The sequence below is a fragment of the Microcaecilia unicolor genome, chromosome 5, assembly GCF_901765095.1.
Source record: "Microcaecilia unicolor chromosome 5, aMicUni1.1, whole genome shotgun sequence".
Lineage (NCBI taxonomy): Eukaryota > Metazoa > Chordata > Amphibia > Gymnophiona > Siphonopidae > Microcaecilia > Microcaecilia unicolor.
In genome coordinates, this window is record NC_044035.1 from 161,649,016 (window position 1) to 161,672,035 (window position 23,020).

General features: G+C 48.1%; 1 protein-coding gene across 1 annotated transcript in view; it reads right to left on the reverse strand.

The window, feature by feature from the left end:
* SGPL1 (sphingosine-1-phosphate lyase 1) overlaps positions 1 to 23,020 on the reverse strand; it is a 332,112-nt gene that overhangs the window by 126,710 nt on the left and 182,382 nt on the right. Inside the window, exon 5 of the mRNA XM_030203525.1 lies at positions 22,503 to 22,631. Coding sequence (XP_030059385.1) covers positions 22,503 to 22,631 — 129 coding nt within the window. The remainder of the gene's footprint in view (positions 1 to 22,502; positions 22,632 to 23,020) is intronic.

A 23,020-nucleotide genomic window follows, 5' to 3' on the forward strand; every position in this document is an offset into this window, starting at 1 on the left:
AAACACACGACAATAAGAACACTTCTGAGCATTGCAGTCTCAAAAGGCATGCAAGTCAAACACATTGATGTGAAAACAGCGTTTCTTCATGGAGATATAACTGAAGACTTGTACATGGAACAACCAACAGGTTTCATAAATACAAAACAAAGACAGCTAGTGTGTAAATTAAACAAAGGTCTTTATGGATTAAAGCAAAGTGCAGAATGTTGGAATGACAAATTGCATGAAATATTGACAAATTTAGGATTTAAGCAAGGTGAAGCAGATAAATGCTTGTACACTAGGTGCAGAAATGGACAATATGCATACATTTTAGCTTTTGTTGATGATCTGCTCATTGCAAGCAAAGTGAGCAAGAGTACAAGGACATTGTAAAGTGTTTAAACCTCTATGTTGAGATAAAAGAACTTGGAAATGTGTCATACTATCTTGGTATAGAAATTGAGAAACAAAATGATGGTTCTTATCTTCTAAGCCAGAAGCAGAAAATAAATGAGCTTATTGAAAGTTTAGGTATGCAAGATGCCCAAGTTGTAAGCACTCCCATGATCACTGATTTTCTGAAGGATGAAACAGTAAGAGAACCTTTACCAGATAACATCCAATATAGATCAGCCATAGGTAAGCTTTTATATCTAGCTACCACATACAGGGCTGATATAGCAAATGCAGTAGGAATTTTGAGCAGAAGGGTCAGCTCACCTACCAAATCAGATTGGACTGCAGTTAAAAGGATGGTAAGGTATTTAAAGGGTACCATTGATTGTAAATTAAAGATTTCAGCCAATAGTAATCCAAAACTAATATGTTACTGTGATTCAGATTGGGCAGGGGATCATTCTGATTATAAATCCACAAGTGGATATGTGTTTATGTATGGAAATGTACAAATTTCATGGGCCAGTCATAAACAAAGTATTGTGAGTTTGTCTTCTACAGAAGCTGAATATGTGGCTGTATCGGAAGCGTGCAGAGAACTGATGTGGATTGAAAAACTTTTGCTGGATTTTGGAATAGCTGAAAAGAGACCAATCCAGATAATGGAAGATAATCAGAGCTGCATCCGACTGTCACAGAATGACAAGGTTCAGTCACGTACCAAGCACATCGCAATGAAATACCACAACGTGCGAGAGTTGGCGAAAGAAGGGGTCATCAGTCTACACTATTGTCACACCAGTGATATGACAGCTGACATCATGACCAAACCGTTACCCAGAGAACATTTTGTGAATCTGCGTATAAAGCTTGGACTTTGTATGAATAAATAATTGCATGACAGTTATGCATGAGAAGGGGTTTGTTGGAATGTAATTGTATTTTACATGCATTGCCTGTCACCTATTATTTCTCTGTGATTACTCTGTGACCTCTGATGTGAATTACTTAGAGAGGTCACACAGCTATGCAACTTCCTGTGGGGGTTACATGCAGCACATGGAGCACATGGAGCTCATGATCTCTCCTAACCTGAGAGGATCTATGGTGGTGTGAGCATCCATTACCATCTAAGCACATGGAAGGAGCTGATAATACAAATGTATAGTAATATGTATATATAAGCCTGTCTGATTATAATCAAACTACAAACTGTGAGTAAACAGATGTTTTGTTACTTCAACTTTAAAGTGACTCAGCAGTGAATTATTCAGGGGTGAATGAGAGAGAGATGAAGAAAGAAATTAACATTTCTAAAGCTGAAGCTGTGTGTACTAAAATCTGCTAATTATTTACTACAAATAATCCAACAGTTATCAGTGTACAAATTATATTGCAATGATATTGCAGTGATAGAGTGGATCAAATTGGAGGGGAGAGGTTGCGTTATATGTTAAAGAGGGAATTGAGTCAAACAAAATAAATATTCTACATAAAACAGATAGCAGCGTGGAATCCTTGTTGATAGAATATGTTTTGGGATCTTGCCAGGTACTTCTAACTTGGATTGGTGTTACGGAATTTGTCATGCAACTATGCGTCTTTGTGCTTTGTGAGTGTTTGTTCTTGGGCCTGATACTGCAGACCTCAGCACATCCTGTTCACTGTAGCTAGAGACCTGATAACAGTTTTATCTGCAAACCAGTACAAACCAGTTTTAGCTGGACATATAAGAACAACGGTTGGTAAAACATGAGGTAATGACCAGACACATGGGTAATTTATGAGTGGTGCTCTGTGATGGAAGGTGTATATAAGTGACTGCACATCTAGGGAACGCTAGAATATATCCTTCTGGTAGGTAGGGCATATTCCCCGGGGGAGGGGGGGAATGTGTGTGCTTTCCCTTTCCCCCCCCATGACTACGGGTGGGAAGGTAAAATTATGTATCATACCTGATAATTTTCTTTCCATTAATCATAGCTGATCAATCCATAGACTGGTGGGTTGTGTCCATCTACCAGCAGGTGGAGATAGAGAGCAATCCTTTTGCCTCCCTATATGTGGTCATGTGCTGCCGGAAACTCCTCAGTATGTCGATATCCAAGCTCCATCCGCAGGACTCAGCACTTAGAGAATTACACCCACAAAGGGACACTCTGCCCAGCTCACCACCGCCGAAACGGGGGAGGGGAATTAACCCAGCTCATCCCCACACAAGTGGGGGAGGGGAATCCGTCCAGCTCATCCCCGCGGAGCGGGGGAGGGACACCACACCCGCTGATGCGGGGGGATCTGGCTTATCCTGCAACCGCAACCGCGGGAGGAGCTGACTGACCCTAACACCGCCGAAGCGGGAGGGGTACAAAGCTGCCCTACTGCCGCACGAAGCGGGAGGGAGCGCCGGCAGAATTTAAGTCTCAATCCAGCCCCGTAAAACGGAGGGGAGAGGAATGCAGCAGCTCACTGTAACACAAATTCATCTCAACTCTTGAAGAATCCATTGAAAAAACTTGAACACGAAGTCCTCCTGAACAGGAACTGAAGACTAAACTTGAAACTGAAATGCAACCAGAATATAACCAATACAGATATCTGGGAGGGACTATGGATTGATCAGCTATGATTAATGGAAAGAAAATTATCAGGTATGATACATAATTTTACCTTCCATATCATCATGCTGATCAATCCATAGACTGGTGGGATGTACCGAAGCAGTACTCACCCAGGGCGGGACATTGAAATCCCTGACCGCAACACTGAAGCTCCAAACCGGGCCTCCGCCCGAGCAGCCACAGTCAAGCGGTAATGCCTGGAGAAGGTATGGGCCGATGCCCAAGTTGCCGCCTTGCAAATCTCTTCCAAGGAGACGGACCCGGCCTCTGCCATCGAGGCCGCCTGAGCTCTAGTGGAGTGAGCCTTCAGCTGGATATGCGGCACCTTCCCCGCGGCCACATAAGCCGCTGCAATGGCTTCCTTGACCCATCTTGCCACTGTAGGCTTAGCAGCCTGCAGACCCTTACGAGGACCTGCAAACAGGACAAACAGATGATCCGATTTCCGGAAATCATTGGTCACTTCCAAGTATCTGATGATGACTCGTCTCACATCCAGATATTTGAGACCAGAGTATTCCTCTGGGTAGTCCTCCCTACGAAAGGAAGGGAGACAGAGCTGCTGATTCACATGGAAGCGAGAAGCAATCTTGGGCAGGAAGGAAGGCACTGTGCGAATAGTCACTCCTGCCTCAGTGAACTGCAGAAAAGGCTCTCTACATGAGAGCGCCTGAAGCTCGGAAACTCTTCTGGCTGAAGTGATAGCCACCAAAAAGACTGCTTTCAACGTCAGGTCTTTCAGAGATGCCCTCGACAAGGGTTCAAAAGGCGGCTTCTGCAAGGCTCTTAGCACCAGGTTGAGATTCCACGCAGGCACCACTGAGTGCAGAGGAGGGCGCAGGTGATTAACTCCCTTGAGAAAGCGCACCACATCTGGCTGCGAAGCCAGGGAAGCACCCTTCAGGCGGCCCCTGAAGCAAGCCAGAGCCGCTACCTGGACTTTAAGGGAACTGAGCGACAGGCCTTTCTCCAGACCTTCTTGCAGGAACGCCAACACTGAAGAAATTGGAGCAGTGAAGGGAGAAAGTGAGCCTGCTTCACACCACGCTGCAAAGATACGCCAAACCCTGGCGTAAGCAGTAGAAGTAGAGCGCTTCCTCGCTCTCAGCATAGTGGCGATGACCTTGTCTGAGAAGCCCTTCTTTCTCAGACGCTGCCGCTCAATAGCCAGGCCGTAAGACCAAAGGGGGAGGGATCCTCCATCACCACGGGACCCTGATGCAACAGGCCCTGCTCCACTGGCAGCCGCAGAGGATCGTCGACTGAGAGCCTGATCAAGTCCGCATACCAGGGACGTCTGGGCCAGTCCGGACCCACCAGGATTATCCGGCCCGGATGCTTTGCCACCCAGTCTAGCACCCTGCCCAACATGGGCCAGGGCGGGAACACATAGAGAAGCTCTTGTGTCGGCCACTGTTGGAGAAGAGCATCTACTCCCAGGGATCGAGGGTCCCGTCCTCTGCTGAAAAAGCGCGGCACTTGGCAATTGGCCGATGACGCCATCAGATCTAGGCTCGGCTGGCCCCAGCGCTTAGTGATGTCCAAGAACGCCTGAGCAGATAGCTGCCACTCTCCGGGCTCCAAGGTATGGCGACTGAGAAAGTCCGCCTTGACATTCATGACTCCGGCAATGTGGGCCGCTGACAGCTGTTCCAGGTTCGCTTCCGCCCACTGGCATAGATTCATGGCCTCCTTGGCTAGAGGGGCGCTCTTGGTACCTCCCTGGCGGTTGACATAGGCCACAGCCGTGGCATTGTCCGACAGGACCCGTACTGGCTTCAACGCCAGTACCGGGATGAACTCCAAAAGCGCCAACCGAATGGCTCTGAGTTCCAGGAGGTTGATAGACCACTTTGCCTCTGCAGGAGACCAAAGCCCCTGCGCTGTCCTTCCCAAGCAGTGGGCTCCCAGGCCCGACAAAGAGGCGTCCGTCGTGACGACAATCCACTCCGGGGTCACCAGAGGCATTCCTGCAGACAACTTGTCTGTCTGCATCCACCAGCTCAGCGCCTTGCGCACTGCTGGGTCCAAGGGAAGGCGCACAGCATAATCCTCCGACATCGGAGTCCAGCGCTGCAGCAGAGAGTGTTGTAGTAGTCTCATATGAGCCCCGGCCCAGGGCACTACTTCCATCGTGGCCATCATAGAGCCCAACAGCTGCACATAGTCCCAAGCCCGAAGAGGAGAGGCTACTAGGAACTGGTCCAACTGAGCCTGAAGTTTGACAATCCGATTGTCTGGCAGGAACACTCTGCCCACTTGGGTGTCGAATCGAACTCCCAGATACTCCAGGGACTGAGTCGGGCGCAGCTGGCTCTTCTCCCAGTTGATGATCCACCCCAGGGAGCTCAAAAGAGCAACTACCCGGTCCACAGCTTTGCCGCACTCTGCATAAGAGGGGGCTCGGATCAACCAGTCGTCCAGATAAGGATGGACTTGTACTTCTTCCTTTCGCAGGAAGGCCGCGATGACCACCATTACTTTGGAGAAGGTCCGCGGAGCAGTAGCCAACCCGAAAGGGAGGGCTCTGAACTGGAAGTGTCGTCCCAGGACTGCAAAACGCAGAAAGCGTTGATGAGGAGGCCAGATGGGAATATGCAGGTACGCTTCCTTGATGTCCAAGGAAGCCAAGAACTCTCCTGCCTTCACTGCCGCTATAACAGAGCGGAGAGTCTCCATGCGAAAGTGCCGCACTTTCAAGGCCCGATTGACCCCTTTGAGGTCGAGGATAGGCCGGACAGAACCTCCTTTCTTTGGTACCACAAAGTAAATGGAGTAACGTCCCTTGCCAATCTGATTTTCTGGCACCGGAACGACCGCACCCAGGCGTATCAGGTTGTCCAAGGTCTGCTGCACTGCCACAGCTTTGACCGGAGACTTGCAGGGAGAGAGTACAAACCCGTCTCTTAAGGGTCGGCAGAACTCTAGCTTGTAGCCGTCTCTGATGACTTCCAGCACCCAAGCGTCTGAAGTTACCCTGGTCCACTCGCCCAGAAACGAGGACAGGCGTCCTCCAATCTGCACTGGGCCATGGACCAGGACCCCGTCATTGGGTACGAGACCCTGGGGGAGGACCGGAGGGCGTACCTCCGGGACGGCGGTCTCTGCGAAAGGAATGCTGCTTGGGGGAGAAGTTCCTTTTGAAGGAAGAGGGGGCAGAGGAGCCCGACTTGCCCGGGCGGTACCGACGGGCTTCCTGAAACCGTCCTCTGGAGATACCGGGGCGAGCACTGGCCCGAGCCCTGACCTCTGGTAACCTCTTGCCCTTAGACGTGCCGAGATCGGTCACGATTTTGTCCAGCTCGACCCCAAAGAGCAGCTTGCCTTTAAAAGGCAACTTAGCCAGGCGGGACTTAGAGGCGTGGTCAGCACACCAATGTTTCAGCCAAAGCCAGCGCCGTGCAGAGACTGTCTGAGCCATGCCTTTAGCCGAGGCTCTCAAGACATCATACAGTAAGTCTGCCAAATAAGCCAAGCCCGATTCCAGGGCCGGCCAGTCAGCCCTCAAGGAAGGATCCGAGGGGGAAGCCCGCTGCACCAACGTCAGGCACGCCCTGGCCACATAGGAGCCGCAAACTGAGGCCTGCAAACTTAAGGCAGCCGCCTCGAAGGACGACCTTAAGGCCGCTTCCAATCTTCTGTCTTGGGCGTCCTTTAGTGCCGTGCCACCTTCCACCGGCAACGCCGTTTTCTTAGTCACCGCAGTGATTAAAGAATCCACGGTAGGCCAAACAAAGGCCTCACGCTCACTTTCAGGCAAAGGATAGAGGCGGGACATAGCCCTAGCCACTTTGAGGCTCGCTTCCGGGACATCCCATTGAGCCGAAATTAAGGTGTGCATGGCATCATGCACGTGGAAGGTTCTAGGCGGGCGCTTCGTCCCCAGCATAATGGCGGAGCCAACAGGGGCTGAGGGAGAGACGTCCTCCGGAGAGGAAATCTTCAAAATGCTCATGGCCTGCATTAACAGGTTGGGCAAATCCTCTGAGCGAAAGATCCGTGCTGCAGAGGGGTCATCCGCTCCATCCGAGCGGGAATCCGTCTCCTCCAAGGAATCCCCAAAGGACCGTTGGGAGAACTCAGATACGCTGCCCTCATCTACATCAGAGGAAACAGCGTCCTCTAAGGCCTGGGCATCCACCCGAGGGTGTTTACTTCCGGGGGCCTCAACCCCTTTATCGGGCAAGGGAGAAGGGGCAGCGTTCTGCATAAGGAAGGTCTGATGCAGCAGCAAAATAAACTCGGGGGAGAAACCCCCCAAACTGTGCAATTCAGCAGCCTGGGCCACAGCCCTAGACGCACCCTCAACCGGCGCTCGCAAGAGCGGGGGAGAATCATGCTGCGCATCCAAGATGGCGTCCGGCGCGACACTCCGCGAAGGAGCCGCGCGGGAAGAACGGCGCTTAACTTTAGCCGCTTTTTTGCCGTCGCCCAAATCAAGGGCGGCCATGGCATGAACGTCTCCCAGCTCAAGGGCGGCCCAAGAAGAAGCCGTCCGAGCAGAGTGGCCGGCCAAGATGGCGGAGGCGAACAGCGGGGGATGGGCGTTTATGGCGGGAAAAACCGCCGCGCCGGAGGAAGACCCGGGACACTGACCGGCCTCCAAACTGACACCCAACAAGGGTGAATCAGACTTTAAAACCCCCGCATCCCGCTAGAAGCGCACACGCGGTCCGGGGAGCGATTCTTTGCGCCCTCGCCCTCCGACGCCATAGGCCACGTGGAGATCAATCGGGGAACCCCCTGCCCGCTATAAAAAGGTAAAAATTACCTGCTTCTCGCTCCGAGCTGTAACGACCTGGTGTCCCAGTGAGTAGCTGCAATAAACGTTTAAATAAACGTCGAAATAAATGCCGTTAAGGACGTTGAAAATTTTTTTTTTTTTTTTTTTTTTTAACGGAGCCAGCGGGAGGGGGGAGAAAAGGAGGGACCTGGCGCCACCAGGTTTGCACTTGCTCAAGAAGAGCCCTCAACCCCAGGCACTCAACAAAACCTAAAAATTAGGCTTGGAGGCCTAGCCAGAGCTGCTGCTGTGTGTGACCACCACCTGCTGAGATAGAGAACATACTGAGGAGTTTCCGGCAGCACATGACCACATATAGGGAGGCAAAAGGATTGCTCTCTATCTCCACCTGCTGGTAGATGGACACAACCCACCAGTCTATGGATTGATCAGCATGATGATATGGAACTTGGTCTTTGCAGCTAAGAATCTTTCCTTCTTTCTTTTGTTCGTTTCAGACTAATTATTTTGCAACTACCAAGGTTACTGATGTTAGGTTTTGTGAATTACTAATGTTTGCTACAGATACCAGCTCCTGTTGTAGTGAGTAATAAAATCTCCCTTTTCCTGTCTTTTGGTCTCTGTCTTTCCTGAGAATAGCATAAGGCATGCAGCATTACATTGGCCACTATTGGAAATAGGATGCTGTGCTTGATGGACCTTTGGTCTGTCCCAGTATGGCAATACTTATGTACTTATATAATGGTAAAGCCGTACTACCATCCACCAGGACAGAACGGACAGATGAAGAAATGTTTACAGAAATTATGAGAGCTGGCTAATTGGGCAATAGAATAATAATGGATGATTTCAACTACCCCAATATTGACTAGATAAATGTTTCATCAGGGAACGCCAGGGAGGTAAAATGGCAATAGTAAAATAATGGATGATTTCAACTATCCCAATATTGAATGGATAAACGTTACATCAGGGAACGCTAGGAAGGTAAAATTCCTAAACGTAATAGATGACTGCTTCTTGGAGCAATTGGTCCAAGAACCAACATGAGGGGTAGCTATTTCAGATCTAGTCCTTAGTGGAATGCAGGGCATGGTACAAAAGGAAAAGGTGTTGGATTCGCTGGGAAACAGTGATCATAACATTATCAAATTTGAGCTGATATCTGGAGTGAAGTCACTAAAGAAATCTACAGTAGCAGAATTTAATTTTCAAAAGGGCAACTATGACAAAATGAGGAAAATTGTTTAAAAAAAAATGCTATAAGGGTCAGATGCAAAGGTTAGGATTTTAAATCAGGCATGGACGTTGTTTAAAAATACCATTGTGGAAGCCCAGACTACATATATTCCACATATTAACAAAGATGAAAAGAAAAGCAAACGAGAGCCAGAATGGTTAAAAGGTGAAGTTAAAGAGGCTATTAGAGCCAAAAGAGCATCCTTTAAAGAAAGGAAAAAGGATCCAAATGAAGCAAATAAGAAGCAACATAAGTAGTGTCAAGTTAGATGCAAATTATTGATAAGGAGACAAAGAGAATGTAAGAAAAACTTGCCGTGAAAACAAAAACTCATAGTAACACCTTTTTCAGGTACATCAGAAGCAGAAAGCCTGTGAGGGAATCCGTGGGACCATTAGATCATGAAGGAGCAAAAGGGGCACTCAGAGAGGATAAGGCCATAGTGGAGAGACTGAATTCATTGCCTTGGTCTTTACGAAAGATGTAAGAGATCTGTCTGTACCGGAAATAGTTGGGTAACAATGCAGAGGAACTGAAAGAAATCTCAGTGAACCTGGAAGATTGTACTGAGCCAAATTGACAAGTTAAAAGAGTGGCAAATCACCCCAGGGCACTGAAGGAACTCAAACATGAAATTGCTGATCTGCTGTTAGTGATCTGTAACTTGTCATTAAATTCGTCCATAATACCTGAAGATTGGAGGGTGGCCAATGTAACACCAATCTTTTAAAAAGGGTTCCAGGGATGATCTGGAAAATTACAGACAGGTAACCCTGACTTCAGTGATGGGCAAAATAGTGGCAACAATTATAAAGAATAAAATTACGGAACACAAACAAACAGGGTTTAATGAGACAGAGTCAGCATGGGTTCAGCCATGGGATGGGTTCAGCCATGGGAAGTCTTGCCTCACCAATCTCCTTCATTTCTTTGAAGGCGTAAACAAATGTGGATAAAGGTGAGCCAGTTGATGTAGTGTATCTAGATTTTCAGAAAACGTTTGACAAAGATCCTCATAAGAGACTCCTGAGAAAATTAAAAAGTCATGGGATAGGAGGCAATGTCCTTCTGTGGATGAGGAATTGGTTATTAGAAAACACAGAGGGTAAGGTTAAATGGCCATTTTTCTCAATGGAGGAGGGTGAATAGTGGAGTGCCACAGGGATCTGTACTGGGACCAGTGCTATTTAACATATTTACAAATGATCTGGAAATCCAAATGACAAGTGAGGTGATTGAATAGTTTTGTATCATCTGCAAATTTAAAGTTGTAAGAACACATGCGGATTGTGAAAAATTGCAGGAAGACCTTAGGAAACTGAAACACTGAGCATCCAAATGGCAGATGAAATTTAATGTGTACAAATGCAAAGTGAAGAACACTGGGAAGAATAACTTGAGAATCCACCTTAGGAGTGAGCACTCAAGAAAAAGATCTAGGTGTCAATTTACACAATATGCTAAAATTTTATGCTCAGTGTGTGGCAGCAGCCAAAAAAGCAAACAGGGATACAAAATAAGTACAAAATATTGTGATGCCTCTGTATTGCTCCATGGTGCAACTTCACCTTGAATAATTCTAGTCACTGTATTTCAAACAAAAAAAAATATAGCATAATTAGAAAAGGTTCAAAGAAGAGCGACAAACAATAAAGGGGATGGAACTCCTCCCATATGAGGAAAGGCTAAAAAGAGGTTAGGGCTCTTCAGCTTGGAAAAGAGATGGCTGAGGGGGGATATGACTGAGGTCTATGAAATCCTGATATGACTGAGGTCTATGAAATCCTCAGTGGTGTAGAACGTGTAAAAGTGAATCAATTTTTCACTCTTTCAGAAAGTACAATGACCAAGGGATACTCTATGAAATTATATGGAAATACTTTTAAAACAAATAGGAGGAAAGCTCTGGAACTCGATGCTGGAGGATGTGGTAACAGCGGTCAACATAGCTAGGTTTTTAAAAGACCTGGACAAGTTCCTAGAGAAAAAATCCATAGTCTGCTATTGAGATGGACATGGGAGAAGCCATTGATTACCCTGGGATTGGTAGCATGGAATGTTGCTACTAATTGGGTTTCCCAGAGGGCTTACGATCTAAGGGGACTGTAAGAGCAAAAGGCATTATATATGTGGCACTGCATGGCACAACTATCTACTATTTCATTATATGGCACCATAAGTCAGAACCTACATCCAATACAAGTTGGGATAAAGCCTTCCACACAGACTACAGGCCTCGAGTCAGAGGAGCCAGGGACTGCCAGAGTTTCCCCTGCCAGCTGGACGGATGCAGTGTCTGGAACAACTGCACATTATTTATTGGAAAACAGCTCCTGGTCAGTGTAACCCTGCAACATGATGCATGTGGGACAGGATTGTGGTTTCTATCATAACATCTGAAATCGACCAAGTTGTTGTTATAAACAGTAGGGGTCTGTGCATCAACAGTAAGCACAAGATTCACGTCACTAAATCAGCTGCAGCCTTCGGTCTCTGCATAAAAGAGGCTCATGTCTAAGGCAAAAGGCTGCTTGTTTTCCATTTGATCTGAAGTGCAGACCCTACGCTGCCTGATTCGTCTGAAGAACACTCTGCCACCTGCTGGTCATCTTGTGCCATCTACATCCTACTACTACTACTACTACTATTTAGCATTTCTATAGCGCTACAAGGCATACGCAGCGCTGTACAAACATAGAAGAAAGACAGTCCCTGCTCAAAGAGCTTACAATCTAATAGACAAAAAATAAATAAAGTAAGCAAATCAAATCAATTAATGTGAACGGGAAGGAAGAGAGGAGGGTAGGTGGAGGCGAGTGGTTACAAGTGGTTACGAGTCAAAAGCAATGTTAAAGAGGTGGGTTTTCAGTCTAGATTTAAAGGTGGCCAAGGATGGGGCAAGACGTAGGGGCTCAGGAAGTTTATTCCAGGCGTAGGGTGCAGCGAGACAGAAGGCGCGAAGTCTGGAGTTGGCAGTAGTGGAGAAGGGAACAGATAAGAAGGATTTATCCATGGAGCGGAGTGCACGGGAAGGGGTGTAGGGAAGGACGAGTGTGGAGAGATACTGGGGAGCAGCAGAGTGAGTACATTTATAGGTTAGTAGAAGAAGTTTGAACAGGATGCGAAAACGGATAGGGAGCCAGTGAAGGGTCTTGAGGAGAGGGGTAGTATGAGTAAAGCGACCCTGGCGGAAGATGAGACGGGCAGCAGAGTTTTGAACTGACTGGAGAGGGGAGAGGTGACTAAGTGGGAGGCCAGCAAGAAGCAGATTGCAGTAGTCTAAACGAGAGGTGACAAGGGTGTGGATGAGGGTTTTGGTAGAGTGCTCGGAAAGAAAGGGGCGGATTTTACGGATGTTGTAAAGAAAGAAACGACAGGTCTTGGCGGTCTGCTGGATATGAGCAGAGAAGGAGAGAGAAGAGTCAAAGATGACCCCAAGGTTTCGAGCTGAGGAGACAGGGAGAATGAGAGAGCCATCAACAGAAATAGAAAACGGGGGGAGCGGGGAGGTGGGTTTGGGGGGGAAAATGAGAAGCTCGGTTTTGGTCATATTTAATTTCAGGTGGCGTTGAGACATCCAGGCAGCAATGTCAGACAAGCACGCTGAAACTTTGGTTTGGATGCAAGGTGAGATATCAGGGGTAGAAAGGTAGATTTGGGAGTCATCAGCATAGAGGTGGTAGGAAAAGCCATGGGATGAGATTAATGAACCAAGGGAAGAAGTGTAGATAGAAAAGAGGAGGGGACCAAGAACAGAACCCTGGGGTACGCCGACAGGCAGAGGGATAGAAGTAGAAGAGGATCCACCAGAGTGAACACTAAAGGTGCGGAGGGAGAGGTAGGAAGAGAACCAGGAAAGGACAGAGCCCTGGAATCCAAGTGAGGACAGGGTATCGAGAAGTATGCTGTGATCGACAGTGTCAAAAGCAGCGGAAAGATCAAGAAGAATGAGGATGGAATATTGACCTCTGGATTTAGCCAGTAATAGGTCATTGGAGACTTTAGTAAGCGCAGTTTCGGTTGAGTGGAGAGGGCGAAAACCAGATTGTAATGGGTCAAGAATAGCATGTGAGGAGAGAAAATCAAGGCAGCGGCGGTGAACAGCACGCTCAAGTAATTTGGAGAGAAAAGGAAGGAGGGAGATGGGTCGGTAATTAGAGGGACAAGTAGGGTCAAGTGAAGGCTTCTTAAGGAGAGGTGTGACCACAGCATGTTTAAAGGCAGCAGGGACAGTCGCAGTGGAAAGTGAGAGGTTGAGAATGTGACAGATAAAAGGAATAAGAGTAGGAGAGATGGCATTAAGAAGGTGGGTGGGAATGGGATCAGAGGAACAGGTGGTACATTTTGAGGAAGAAAGGAGAAGTGTAGTTTCCTCAATAGTAACTTCAGGAAAGGAGGAAAGGGAATGAGGGGAAGGAGAGAGAGGGGAACGGACTAGTGGAGGGAGAGCTGGTGAGGTAGAGAAAGCAAGGTTTATCTTTTGAACCTTGTTGTGAAAGAATTCAGCAAGGGTCTGAGGAGATAGTGAAGGGGTTGTATAGTTGTATAGTTGTCTTGTAAATGCTGTGTAGTGCTAGTGGGTAAGATAAGTGGTTGTACTAGAGGCTTACCTGAGTTTTATGTGCATTTGCTCTGAGCCATTTTCAAGATACCATTACTCTTGCCTTTTCCTTTTGTTCTTGCTGCTATGTAAAAAAGCAGTCTATTTTTATATCATCTTTGGGTTCTGTGTCAGTACTTGATGGTATGTTTTTGGGCTTACGGGCTTGGATCCATAAGGGCATAAGATTCTACACATTCCAGAGTGCATAAATAATACCTTATACTAAGAATTTATATTCCCTAATTACCTCTCCTCTACTGGGGCGAGGTAACATAGTAATATTGTAGACGATGGCAGAAAAAGACCTGCATGGTCCATCCAGTATGCCCAACAAGATAAACTCATATGTGCTACTTTTTGTGTATACCTTACCTTGATTTGTATCTGCCATTTTCAGGGAACAGACCGCAGAAGTTTACCCAGCACTAGCTCCGCCTCCCAACCACCAGCCCCGCCACCCAATCTCAGCTAAGCTTCTGAGGATCCATTCCTTATGAACAGGATTCCTTTATGTTTATCCCACGCATGTTTGAATTCCGTTACCATTTTCATCTCCACCACCTCCCACGGGAGGACATTCCAAGTATCCACCACTCTCTCCGTGAAAAAATACTTCCTAAATCTGCATCTACAGTCTTACTAGGTCGTCTAGATGGAGTATTCAGACTTTACCTGCATCATCTACAACAGGGTTGGAATAATGGAGACTGGGTAACATAGTAGGATAGGAACTTGAATGGGGAATAAGGAGAGCAAGTAAAAATCTGCAGCAAGGAAAATCTGTATGTAATTAAGGTTTGTTATATTTATTGTTATTTGTGTGGCAGAGCCGGTGGTTGGGAGGTGGGGCTGATGGTTGGGAGGCGGAGCTAGTTCTGGGCAAACTTCTAATTTGTCACAGTGATACACAAATAACAATAAATCTATTCTTTACTTCCTTGAGTAAATAAAAATACAGTGAGGCTCATAAGAATTTTGAGCACAATGAATGATTATCTATATAAATAAAATCCCCCCTCAGACGTTCTGAAGCTCACTCCATCTGTCCTGAACTCCTGTCCTCCTGGTAGGCTAGGCTATTCGGACTACTCACCCTCAGTCTCAGCCACGCCCATCTGGGCCGTAGGCCACGCCCCATCTGCACATAAAAAGCACCCTCAACGTTCTAAAGCACACTCTGAGGCTTCTACAGTTCGTATGTTCGAAGCTCTGTAAAGAGTAGTTACTTACCTGTAACAGGTGTTCTCCGAAGACAGCAGGCAATATATTCTCACATATGGGTGACGTCACGTCGGCACGGAGGACTTTCTAGTAAAGTCTTCATCAAGATTGAAAAAATGTCACTCGCCGCACGGGCGGATGCACTGCGCATGCGTGCGTCCCTTTTCCCGCCCGCCGCGAGGACACATTCCTCAGTTAAATTCAAAGAAATAGAGGAATACAACTCCAAAGGGGAGGTGGGAGGGTTGTGAGAATATATTGCCTGCTGTCTTCGGAGAACACCTGTTACAGGTAAGTAACTACTCTTTCTCCGAAGACAAGCAGGCCAATATTCTCACATATGGGTATCCCTAGCCCCCAGGCTCACTCAACATAACAAAGAGTGGTCAATTGGGCCTCGCAACGGCGAGGACATAACTGAAATTGACCTGAAACAAAACACAACTAACTGAGAGTGCAGCCTGGAACAGAATAAACATGGGCCTAGGGGGGTGGAGTTGGATTCTAAACCCCAAACAGACTCTGCAGCACCGACTGCCCAAACCGACCGTCGCGTCGGCTATGTTTCTGAAGGCAGTAATGAGATGTGAATGTGTGGATTGAAGACCACGTCGCAGCTTTGCAAATCTCTTCTATGGTGGCTGACTTTAGATGAGCCAGTGACGCAGCCATGGCTCTAACATTATGAGCCGTGACATGACCGCCCAAAGTCAGCCCAGCTTGGGTATAAGAGAAGGAAATGCAATCTGCTAGCCAATTAGAAATGGTGCGTTTTCCGACAGCAACTCCCCTCTTATTGGGGTTAAAAGAAATAAACAACTGGGCGGACTGTCTGAAGGGGCGTGTCCGCTCCACGTAACAGGCTAGTGCTCTTTTACAGTCCAAAGTGTGCAACTTGCTTTTGCCCGGGCTCATGTGAGGAGGGGGAAAAAATGTTGGCAAGACAATTGACTGGTTCAGATGGAACTCCGACACCACCTTCGGTAAAAACCTTGGGTGCGTGCGGAGAACTACCTTGTCATGATGAAAGACAAGGAAAGGTGCATGAACTACCAGGGCCTGAAGCTCACTGACCCTACGAGCTGAAGTAACCGCCACCAAGAAAATGACCTTTAAGGTCAAGTACTTCAGATGGCAGGAATCCAGTGGCTCGAAAGGAGTTGTCATCAGCTGGGTGAGAACGACGTTGAGATTTCATGGCACTGGAGGAGGTTTGACAGGGGGCATTGTCAAAAACAAACCTCTCATGAAACGCATCACTAAAGGCTGTCCAGAGATAGGCAGACCATCTACACGTGAATGATAAGCACTAATTGCGCTAAGATGAACCTTGACCGAGTTGGTTTTAAGACCGGACTCAGATAAGTGTAGAAGGTACTCAAGCAAGGTCTGTGCAGGACAAGAGAAAGGATCTAGGGCCTTGCTGTCACACCAGACGGCAAACCTCTTCCATTTAAAAGAATAACACCTATGTGTGGAATCTTTCCTGGAAGCAAACAGGACTCGGGAGACACCCTCAGGGAGACCAAAAGAGGCAACCTCTACGCTCGCAACATCCAGGCCGTGAGAGCCAGAGACCGGAGGTTGGGATGCAGAAGCACCCCCTCGTTCTGGGTAATGAGGGTCGGAAAACAGTCCAATCTCCATGGCTCTTCTGAAGAAAGTTCCAGAAGAAGGGGAAACCAAATCTGACGGGGCCAAAAGGGCGCTATCAGAATCATGGTTCCCTGGTCTTGCTTGAGTTTCAGTAAAGTCTTCCCCACTAAGGGGATGGGAGGATACGCTTACAGGAGTCCTGTCCCCCAATAAAGGAGGAAGGCATCCGATGCTAGTCTGCCGTGGGCCTGAAGTCTGGAACAGAATTGAGGAACCTTGTGAGTGTCCTGGGAAGCAAAAAGATCTATCGATGGAGTGCCCCAGAGTCGAAAAATCTTTTTGGCAATAGTCATGTTCAAGGACCACTCGTGAGGCTGCATAATCCTGCTCAACCTGTCGGCCAGACTGTTGTTTACACCGGCTAGATAAGTGGCTTGGAGAAACATCCTGTGATGGCAGGCCCATAGCCACATCTGCACGGCCTCCTGACACAGAGGGCGAGATCCGGTACCCCCCTGCTTGTTTGTGTAATACATTTCAACCTGATTGTCTGTCTGAATGAGAACAATTTTGTTGGATAGCCGATCTCTGAAAGCCTTTAGAGCGTTCCAGATCGCTCTCAATTCCAGGAGATTGATCTGGAGATGCTTCTCCTGAAGAGACCAAGCTCCCTGCGTGTGAAGCCCATCTACATGCGTTCCCCACCCGAGGAGGGATGCATCCGTCGTCAGCACTTTTTGTGGCTGAGGAATTTGGAATGGGCGTCCCAAGACCTGATTGGATCGAATGGTCCACCAATTGAGGGAGTTGTGAAAATTGATGGACAGCTGGATAACATCCTCTAGATTCCCTGTAGCTTGAAACCACTGGGAAGCTAGGGTCCATTGAGCAGATCTCATGTGTAAACGTGCCATAAGTGTCACATGAACTGTGGAGGCCATGTGCCCCAGAAGTCTCAACATCTGCCGAGCTGTGATCTGTTGAGACGCTTGCACCCTGGAAGCCAGAGACAGAAGTTTGTCCGCTCTGGGTCCTGAAAGATAAGCACAAGCTGTCTTTGTGCACAACAGAGCTCCTATGAATTCCAATTTCTGGGCTAGGACGAGATGGGACTTGGGATAATGGATGACAAACCCCAGCATCTCTAGCACCTGAATAGTCATCCGCATGGACTGCAAAGTTTCTTGCGGGGAAGTGTTCTTCACCAGCCAATCGTCCAGGTAAGGGAACACATGCACTCCCAGTCTGCGTAGCGACGCTGCCACAACTGCCAGGCACTTTGTAAATACCCTGGGAGCAGACGTCAAGCCAAAAGGCAAAACACAGTACTGAAAGTGCTGTGATCCCAGCCAAAATCGAAGATACTTCCTGTGAGCTGGAAGTATCGATATGTGGGTGTAGGCGTCCTTCAAGTCCAGAGAGCATAGCCAATCGTTTTCCTGAATCATGGGTAGAAGGGTGCCCAGGGAAAGCATCCTGAACTTTTCTCGGACCAGATATTTGTTCAGGGCCCTTAGGTCTAGGATAGGACGCATCCCCCCTGTTTTCTTTTCCACAAGGAAGTACCTGGAATAGAATCCCAGCCCTTCTTGCCCTGGTGGAACGGGCTCGACCGCATTGGCGCTGAGAAGGGCGGAGAGTTCCTCTGCAAGTACCTGCTTGTGGTAGGAGCTGAAAGACTGAGCTCCTGGTGGGCAATTTGGAGGTTCGGAAATCAGATTGAGAGTGTACCCGGACCGGACTATTTGGAGAACCCACTGATCGGAGGTTAAGAGAGGCCACCTTTGGTGAAAAAATTTTAACCTCCCCCCGACCGGTAGATCGTCCGGCACAGGTACTTTGATTTCGGCTATGCTCTGCTGGAGCCGGTCAAAAACCCGTCCCTGGTTTTTGCTGGGGAGCTGCAGGGGCCTGCTTCGGTGCCCGCTGCTGACGAGAGCGAGCGGGCTGGGGTCGAGCCTGAACCGGCTGACGGGAATAAGAAGTGTACTTGCAGCCCCTAGAAGCGTTAAGGAGCACTTCTTTTTCCCTTAAAAAACTTCTTAGAGGTGGAAATGGTTGCAGAAGGCGCCCGGCGGGAGAGAGAATCCATAGCGTTGTCACGCTGGTAGAGATGATCAATCATCTCCTCCACCTTCTCTCCAAAAAGGTGATCCCCCTGGCATGGGATATCTGCTATCTTCTGCTGAGTTCGTTCCTCCAGGTTAGAGGCACGCAGCCATGAGAGTCTGCGCATCGCTATACCTTGGGCAGAAAAGCGAGATACCACATCACAAGTGTCAAAAACGCCCCTAGACAGGAACTTGCGACACGCCTTCTGCTGCCTGATCACTTGGCGAAAGGGTTCGGCTTTCTCCTGTGGGAGTGCGTCTACCAAACTCTCAAGTTGCCTCACAGAGTTCCGTAAATGAATACTTGTGTAGAGCTGGTATGATTGGATTTTGGCCGTGAGCAGACCAGCCTGATACGCCTTCCTCCCAAAAGAGTCCAGAGTTCTATACTCCCGCCCCGGGGGCGCCGAGAAGTTCCTAGAACTCTTGGCTCTTCTGAGAGCGGAATCCACCACCGCTGAATCATGAGACAATTGAGCCCGCATGAGACTGGGTTCCCCGTGGATCCGGTATTGAGACTCAACTTTTTTGGGGACGGTTGGACAAGAAAAAGGCTTCTCCCAGTTCCTCAACATAAGTTCCTTGAGTGTCTCATGGAAAGGAACTGTGGCAGAAGATGTAGGTGGAGATGGATAGTCCAAAACCTCAAGCATTTTAGCTCTGGGCTCATCCACAATTTCCACCGGGAAGGGGATGGCCTCAGACATCTCCCGAACACAAGAGGAGAAAGACAAGCTCTCGGGAGGAGAAAGCTGTCTTTGGGGCGAGGGAGTAGATTCAGATGGGATGCCTTGAGAGTCCTCACCAGAGAACTCCCCATGCATTTCATCATCATCCTCTGATGAGGTATTATCAGATGGGGCTAAAAGCTCAGACAGAGCCGCCCGAATCTGAGCCCGTCTCGACGAAGAGGCTTGACGTCCTCGAAGATGATGTCGAGAAGTTGACGGTCCCTGAGACTCCGGCGAAGCTTCCTGCACCGATGTTTTGGGAAAGCCGACCCAGGAAGTCAATGACACCAACGCTGGAGGCGGCACCGGTGAAACAGACCTCACCATGGGCTGAAGGCCTGATGCATAAGCATCCGGCACCATCGATACCTCCGACACCGGTACCTCTGAACTCATTGACACCGGTACCGTCGGCACCGACAACCTCGGTGCCGATTGCCACTGCTGCATCATTTCCATGAAAAAAGGAAAAAGGGCCTGCATACACTCATCAAGAGTTGCTGCCGGAAGATGCTGAGGGGTCGGTTGAGGCATTGGAGGCAAAGTCTGCTGAGGGTGGGGAGTGGGGACTCGGCTGCCAATGACCCCACGCGTTGGTACCTCAGTAATAGAGGGAGAGCGATCCTCTTGGCACCGACGCTTCTCGGGTATCGAATGTATCGATGACCCGGAGCTCCCGGTGCAGTGACACAAAGGAGAACAACAACGGTGCCTCTTGGCCTTCGCCCGACACCCGTCGTCGAGACTCCTCAGCACCGGAGAAGAGGACGTGGAATCCACATGCCTCTTTGGGGCCGGGTCCGATGCAGGACGGTCCCGGGGGGGTCTGCAAAGCAGGAGGCGCCGAGGCGGGCGGAGACCCACTCGATGCATCACTGCTCCCAGCATGCATCGGTCGAATGGCAGCCTGTCCCCGGTCTCCCGGTGCCGACGCTTCCTTCGACGTCGACCTCGACGGCATCGCTCTCGACGGCACCGACTTCACCGGCGCCGATTTGGACGGCACCGAGGCACTGGGCCCAAAAATCCCTTTGGGCATCTCGAGAGAGCAGTGTCCGCTTTTTCATCGCGAGACACAATTTGCAGCCCTCCGAGCGGTGGTCCGGCCCAAGGCACTGTAAACACCATGAGTGTGGGTCAGTGCTGGAGATGGCCCGATGACAGCGGGCACAAGGCTTAAAGCCGCTGGGAGTCTTCGATGACATATCGGGAAAAACAGCCCCTGCCAAATCAAACGACGCGATTGTGTCGTGAAACAAGAGGACACAAAAAAAGAAAAAACCCGAACGAGCGAATTAAATAAAATCGCAGGCTAAAAGAAAGAAAACTTAATAAACGAAAAAAATACTAAGAACAAACTAAAAAAAGGATACTTTTTGTAGAAATTTCTTCACCTCCGGGCACAGCAACACGACGAAGACAAAAGCTCACCGTGTCACCTCTTTGACGCGGAGAAGAAAAAACTGAGGAATGTGTCCTCGCGGCGGGCGGGAAAAGGGACGCACGCATGCGCAGTGCATCTGCCTGCGCGGCGAGTGACAGTTTTTCAATCTTGATGAAGACTTTACTAGAAAGTCCTCCGGGCCGACGTGACGTCACCCATATGTGAGAATATTGGCCTGCTTGCCTTCGGAGAACCATTTTTAAGCACACTACATCTCTGCCCCGCCCTGACCTATCAGAGAAGGGAGGAGTGTTACAGCTGCACCGCTCTGACCTATCAAAGGGAACTGAAACAGGAAAGGGGAGGAGCGTAACACTGAATGACGGACCTATCAGAGGGAAGTCAAATAGAAGAAGGGAAGAGCGTCAGAAGCCAAGGGGACGGCCGTATCTACGTCTCATAGGTTTCCTTGCTTTCTTTTCAGTGTATTGCAGCTGCAGCCACTTAGGTAAGTCTAGCAAGCCTGTCAGCTACTGAATACAGAAAGCAAAAGATAGCATGTGGGAACTTGCTCCATTTTGTTCTCTGGAATGCAGTGATTATTATACAAATGGTCTTGCTTTCATTATTTTGGTAGGGGCTGCCTTCATGACTGTCCACAGTCCCCCCAGTCCTGACACCTGACAGGGGGGACAGGGAAGGACACTCACTGTTTCACATACGCACTCGCACACACTCATTCTCACATACACACACGCTCTCTCACAGACACACTCACACACTTGCACATTCTCACTCACACCCACTCTCTGTCACACACACACACTTGCACATTCTCACTCTCACACAGTCACTCTCACAGACACTCAAACATACACACTCTGCGCAAAACCTTGCTAGCGCCTGTTTCATTTCAGACAGAAACGGGCCTTTTTTACTAGTTAATGATAACTGTTTCAAAGCACTGACCGGTCCTAGAGCTGATATTCAACAGCACTTAACCCGAGAGTGCTGCTGAATATCTGCTCTGACCACTGCAGCAGTCTCCAGTTAATGCTGGGGCGGACCAAGAAGTTATCTGAGCAACACCGATATTCAATGAGGTCCAGATAACTGAGCGAGTAGGACCTCAGAAACCATTTGTCCTTATTTGTTAATTTGTACAGCGCTGCGTAACTCTAGTAGCGCTCTAGAAATGTTAAGTAGTAGTAGTAGTATTTGCCTGGATAGTTCTCCAGATAGCAGGACTGAACATCGGCTGGCATCTGGATAACTTCCAGCAGTGAGGAAAGACTTAGATATTCAGTGCCAGAGTTAGGACTGGGATTAAATAGCGAGGTCAAATTCAGCCTGCAGTAGTCAGCGCCTTAAAAATCACTTACTGCCACCAGCTGAATATCAAGCCCTGCATCCTTAACCCACCATGCCAGCACAGAAAATGACGGCTGATAAGATCCTACAGCCCTTTCAGCCTTCTTATCCGCACCAACTGCTCATCTACTACTACTACTATTTAGCATTTATATAGCGCTACAAAGCGTACGCAGCGCTGCACAAACATAGAAGAAAGACAGTCCCTGCTCAAAGAGCTTACAATCTAATAGACAAAAATAATAAAGTAAGCAAATCAATTAATCCTTTCCTCTCACTCAGAGATGAAGGGTAGGTATTTACACTTTTCACCTGTGTGTAAGCCACGGTCACGCAAAACAAGAACATTCATAAAGCACATTGTGAAAGCTACCCAGATAGCATAGTGCTGCAGACAAAAGAAAATGTAACAAAATCTCATATCTTGTCATGTCAATGATAAAAAAAATTTAGGAAACACAGCAGCAAAATCCGAGCTTTTAATTACTGTGTGGTTACTTACTGATCCACATGATTCTGGTCCTCCATTAAACAGTGTGCAAGCCATTCTAACCACTTCGGCTTCCATCTTTCGTATTCCAGGAAATATATCAACATGGAGAGGATTACTCCAGGCAAACTGTCTATATACCTGTAGCATGAAAAAAGTTTTGAAGTGTCAGGTCTGATAAATGTGAAGGCAAAAAAATTATTTTTATTTTTAGAAACACACTGTAGAATTCATTTTGGAAAATGATTATGCACGATTCATTTACAATGTATAAACTGCCTCTCCTCAATCTCAATGTTCTAGGAGGCAAACACCACCACTCCAACAGTACAGAAGTGTACAATACATACAATCGATAGTGGAGGGGCAAGCAAGTTTGGCTCGAGTAGCAAGTTCAAATTCCTCTTCTCGTACCAATACTCCTTGTGACCTCAGCAAGTCACTTCACCTGCCATTACCTCAAGGTCAAAGATTTTAAGCCTTCTTGGGCAAGGATGCAGCTCACTGAGCTTGGATTTAGAAAAGAAAGT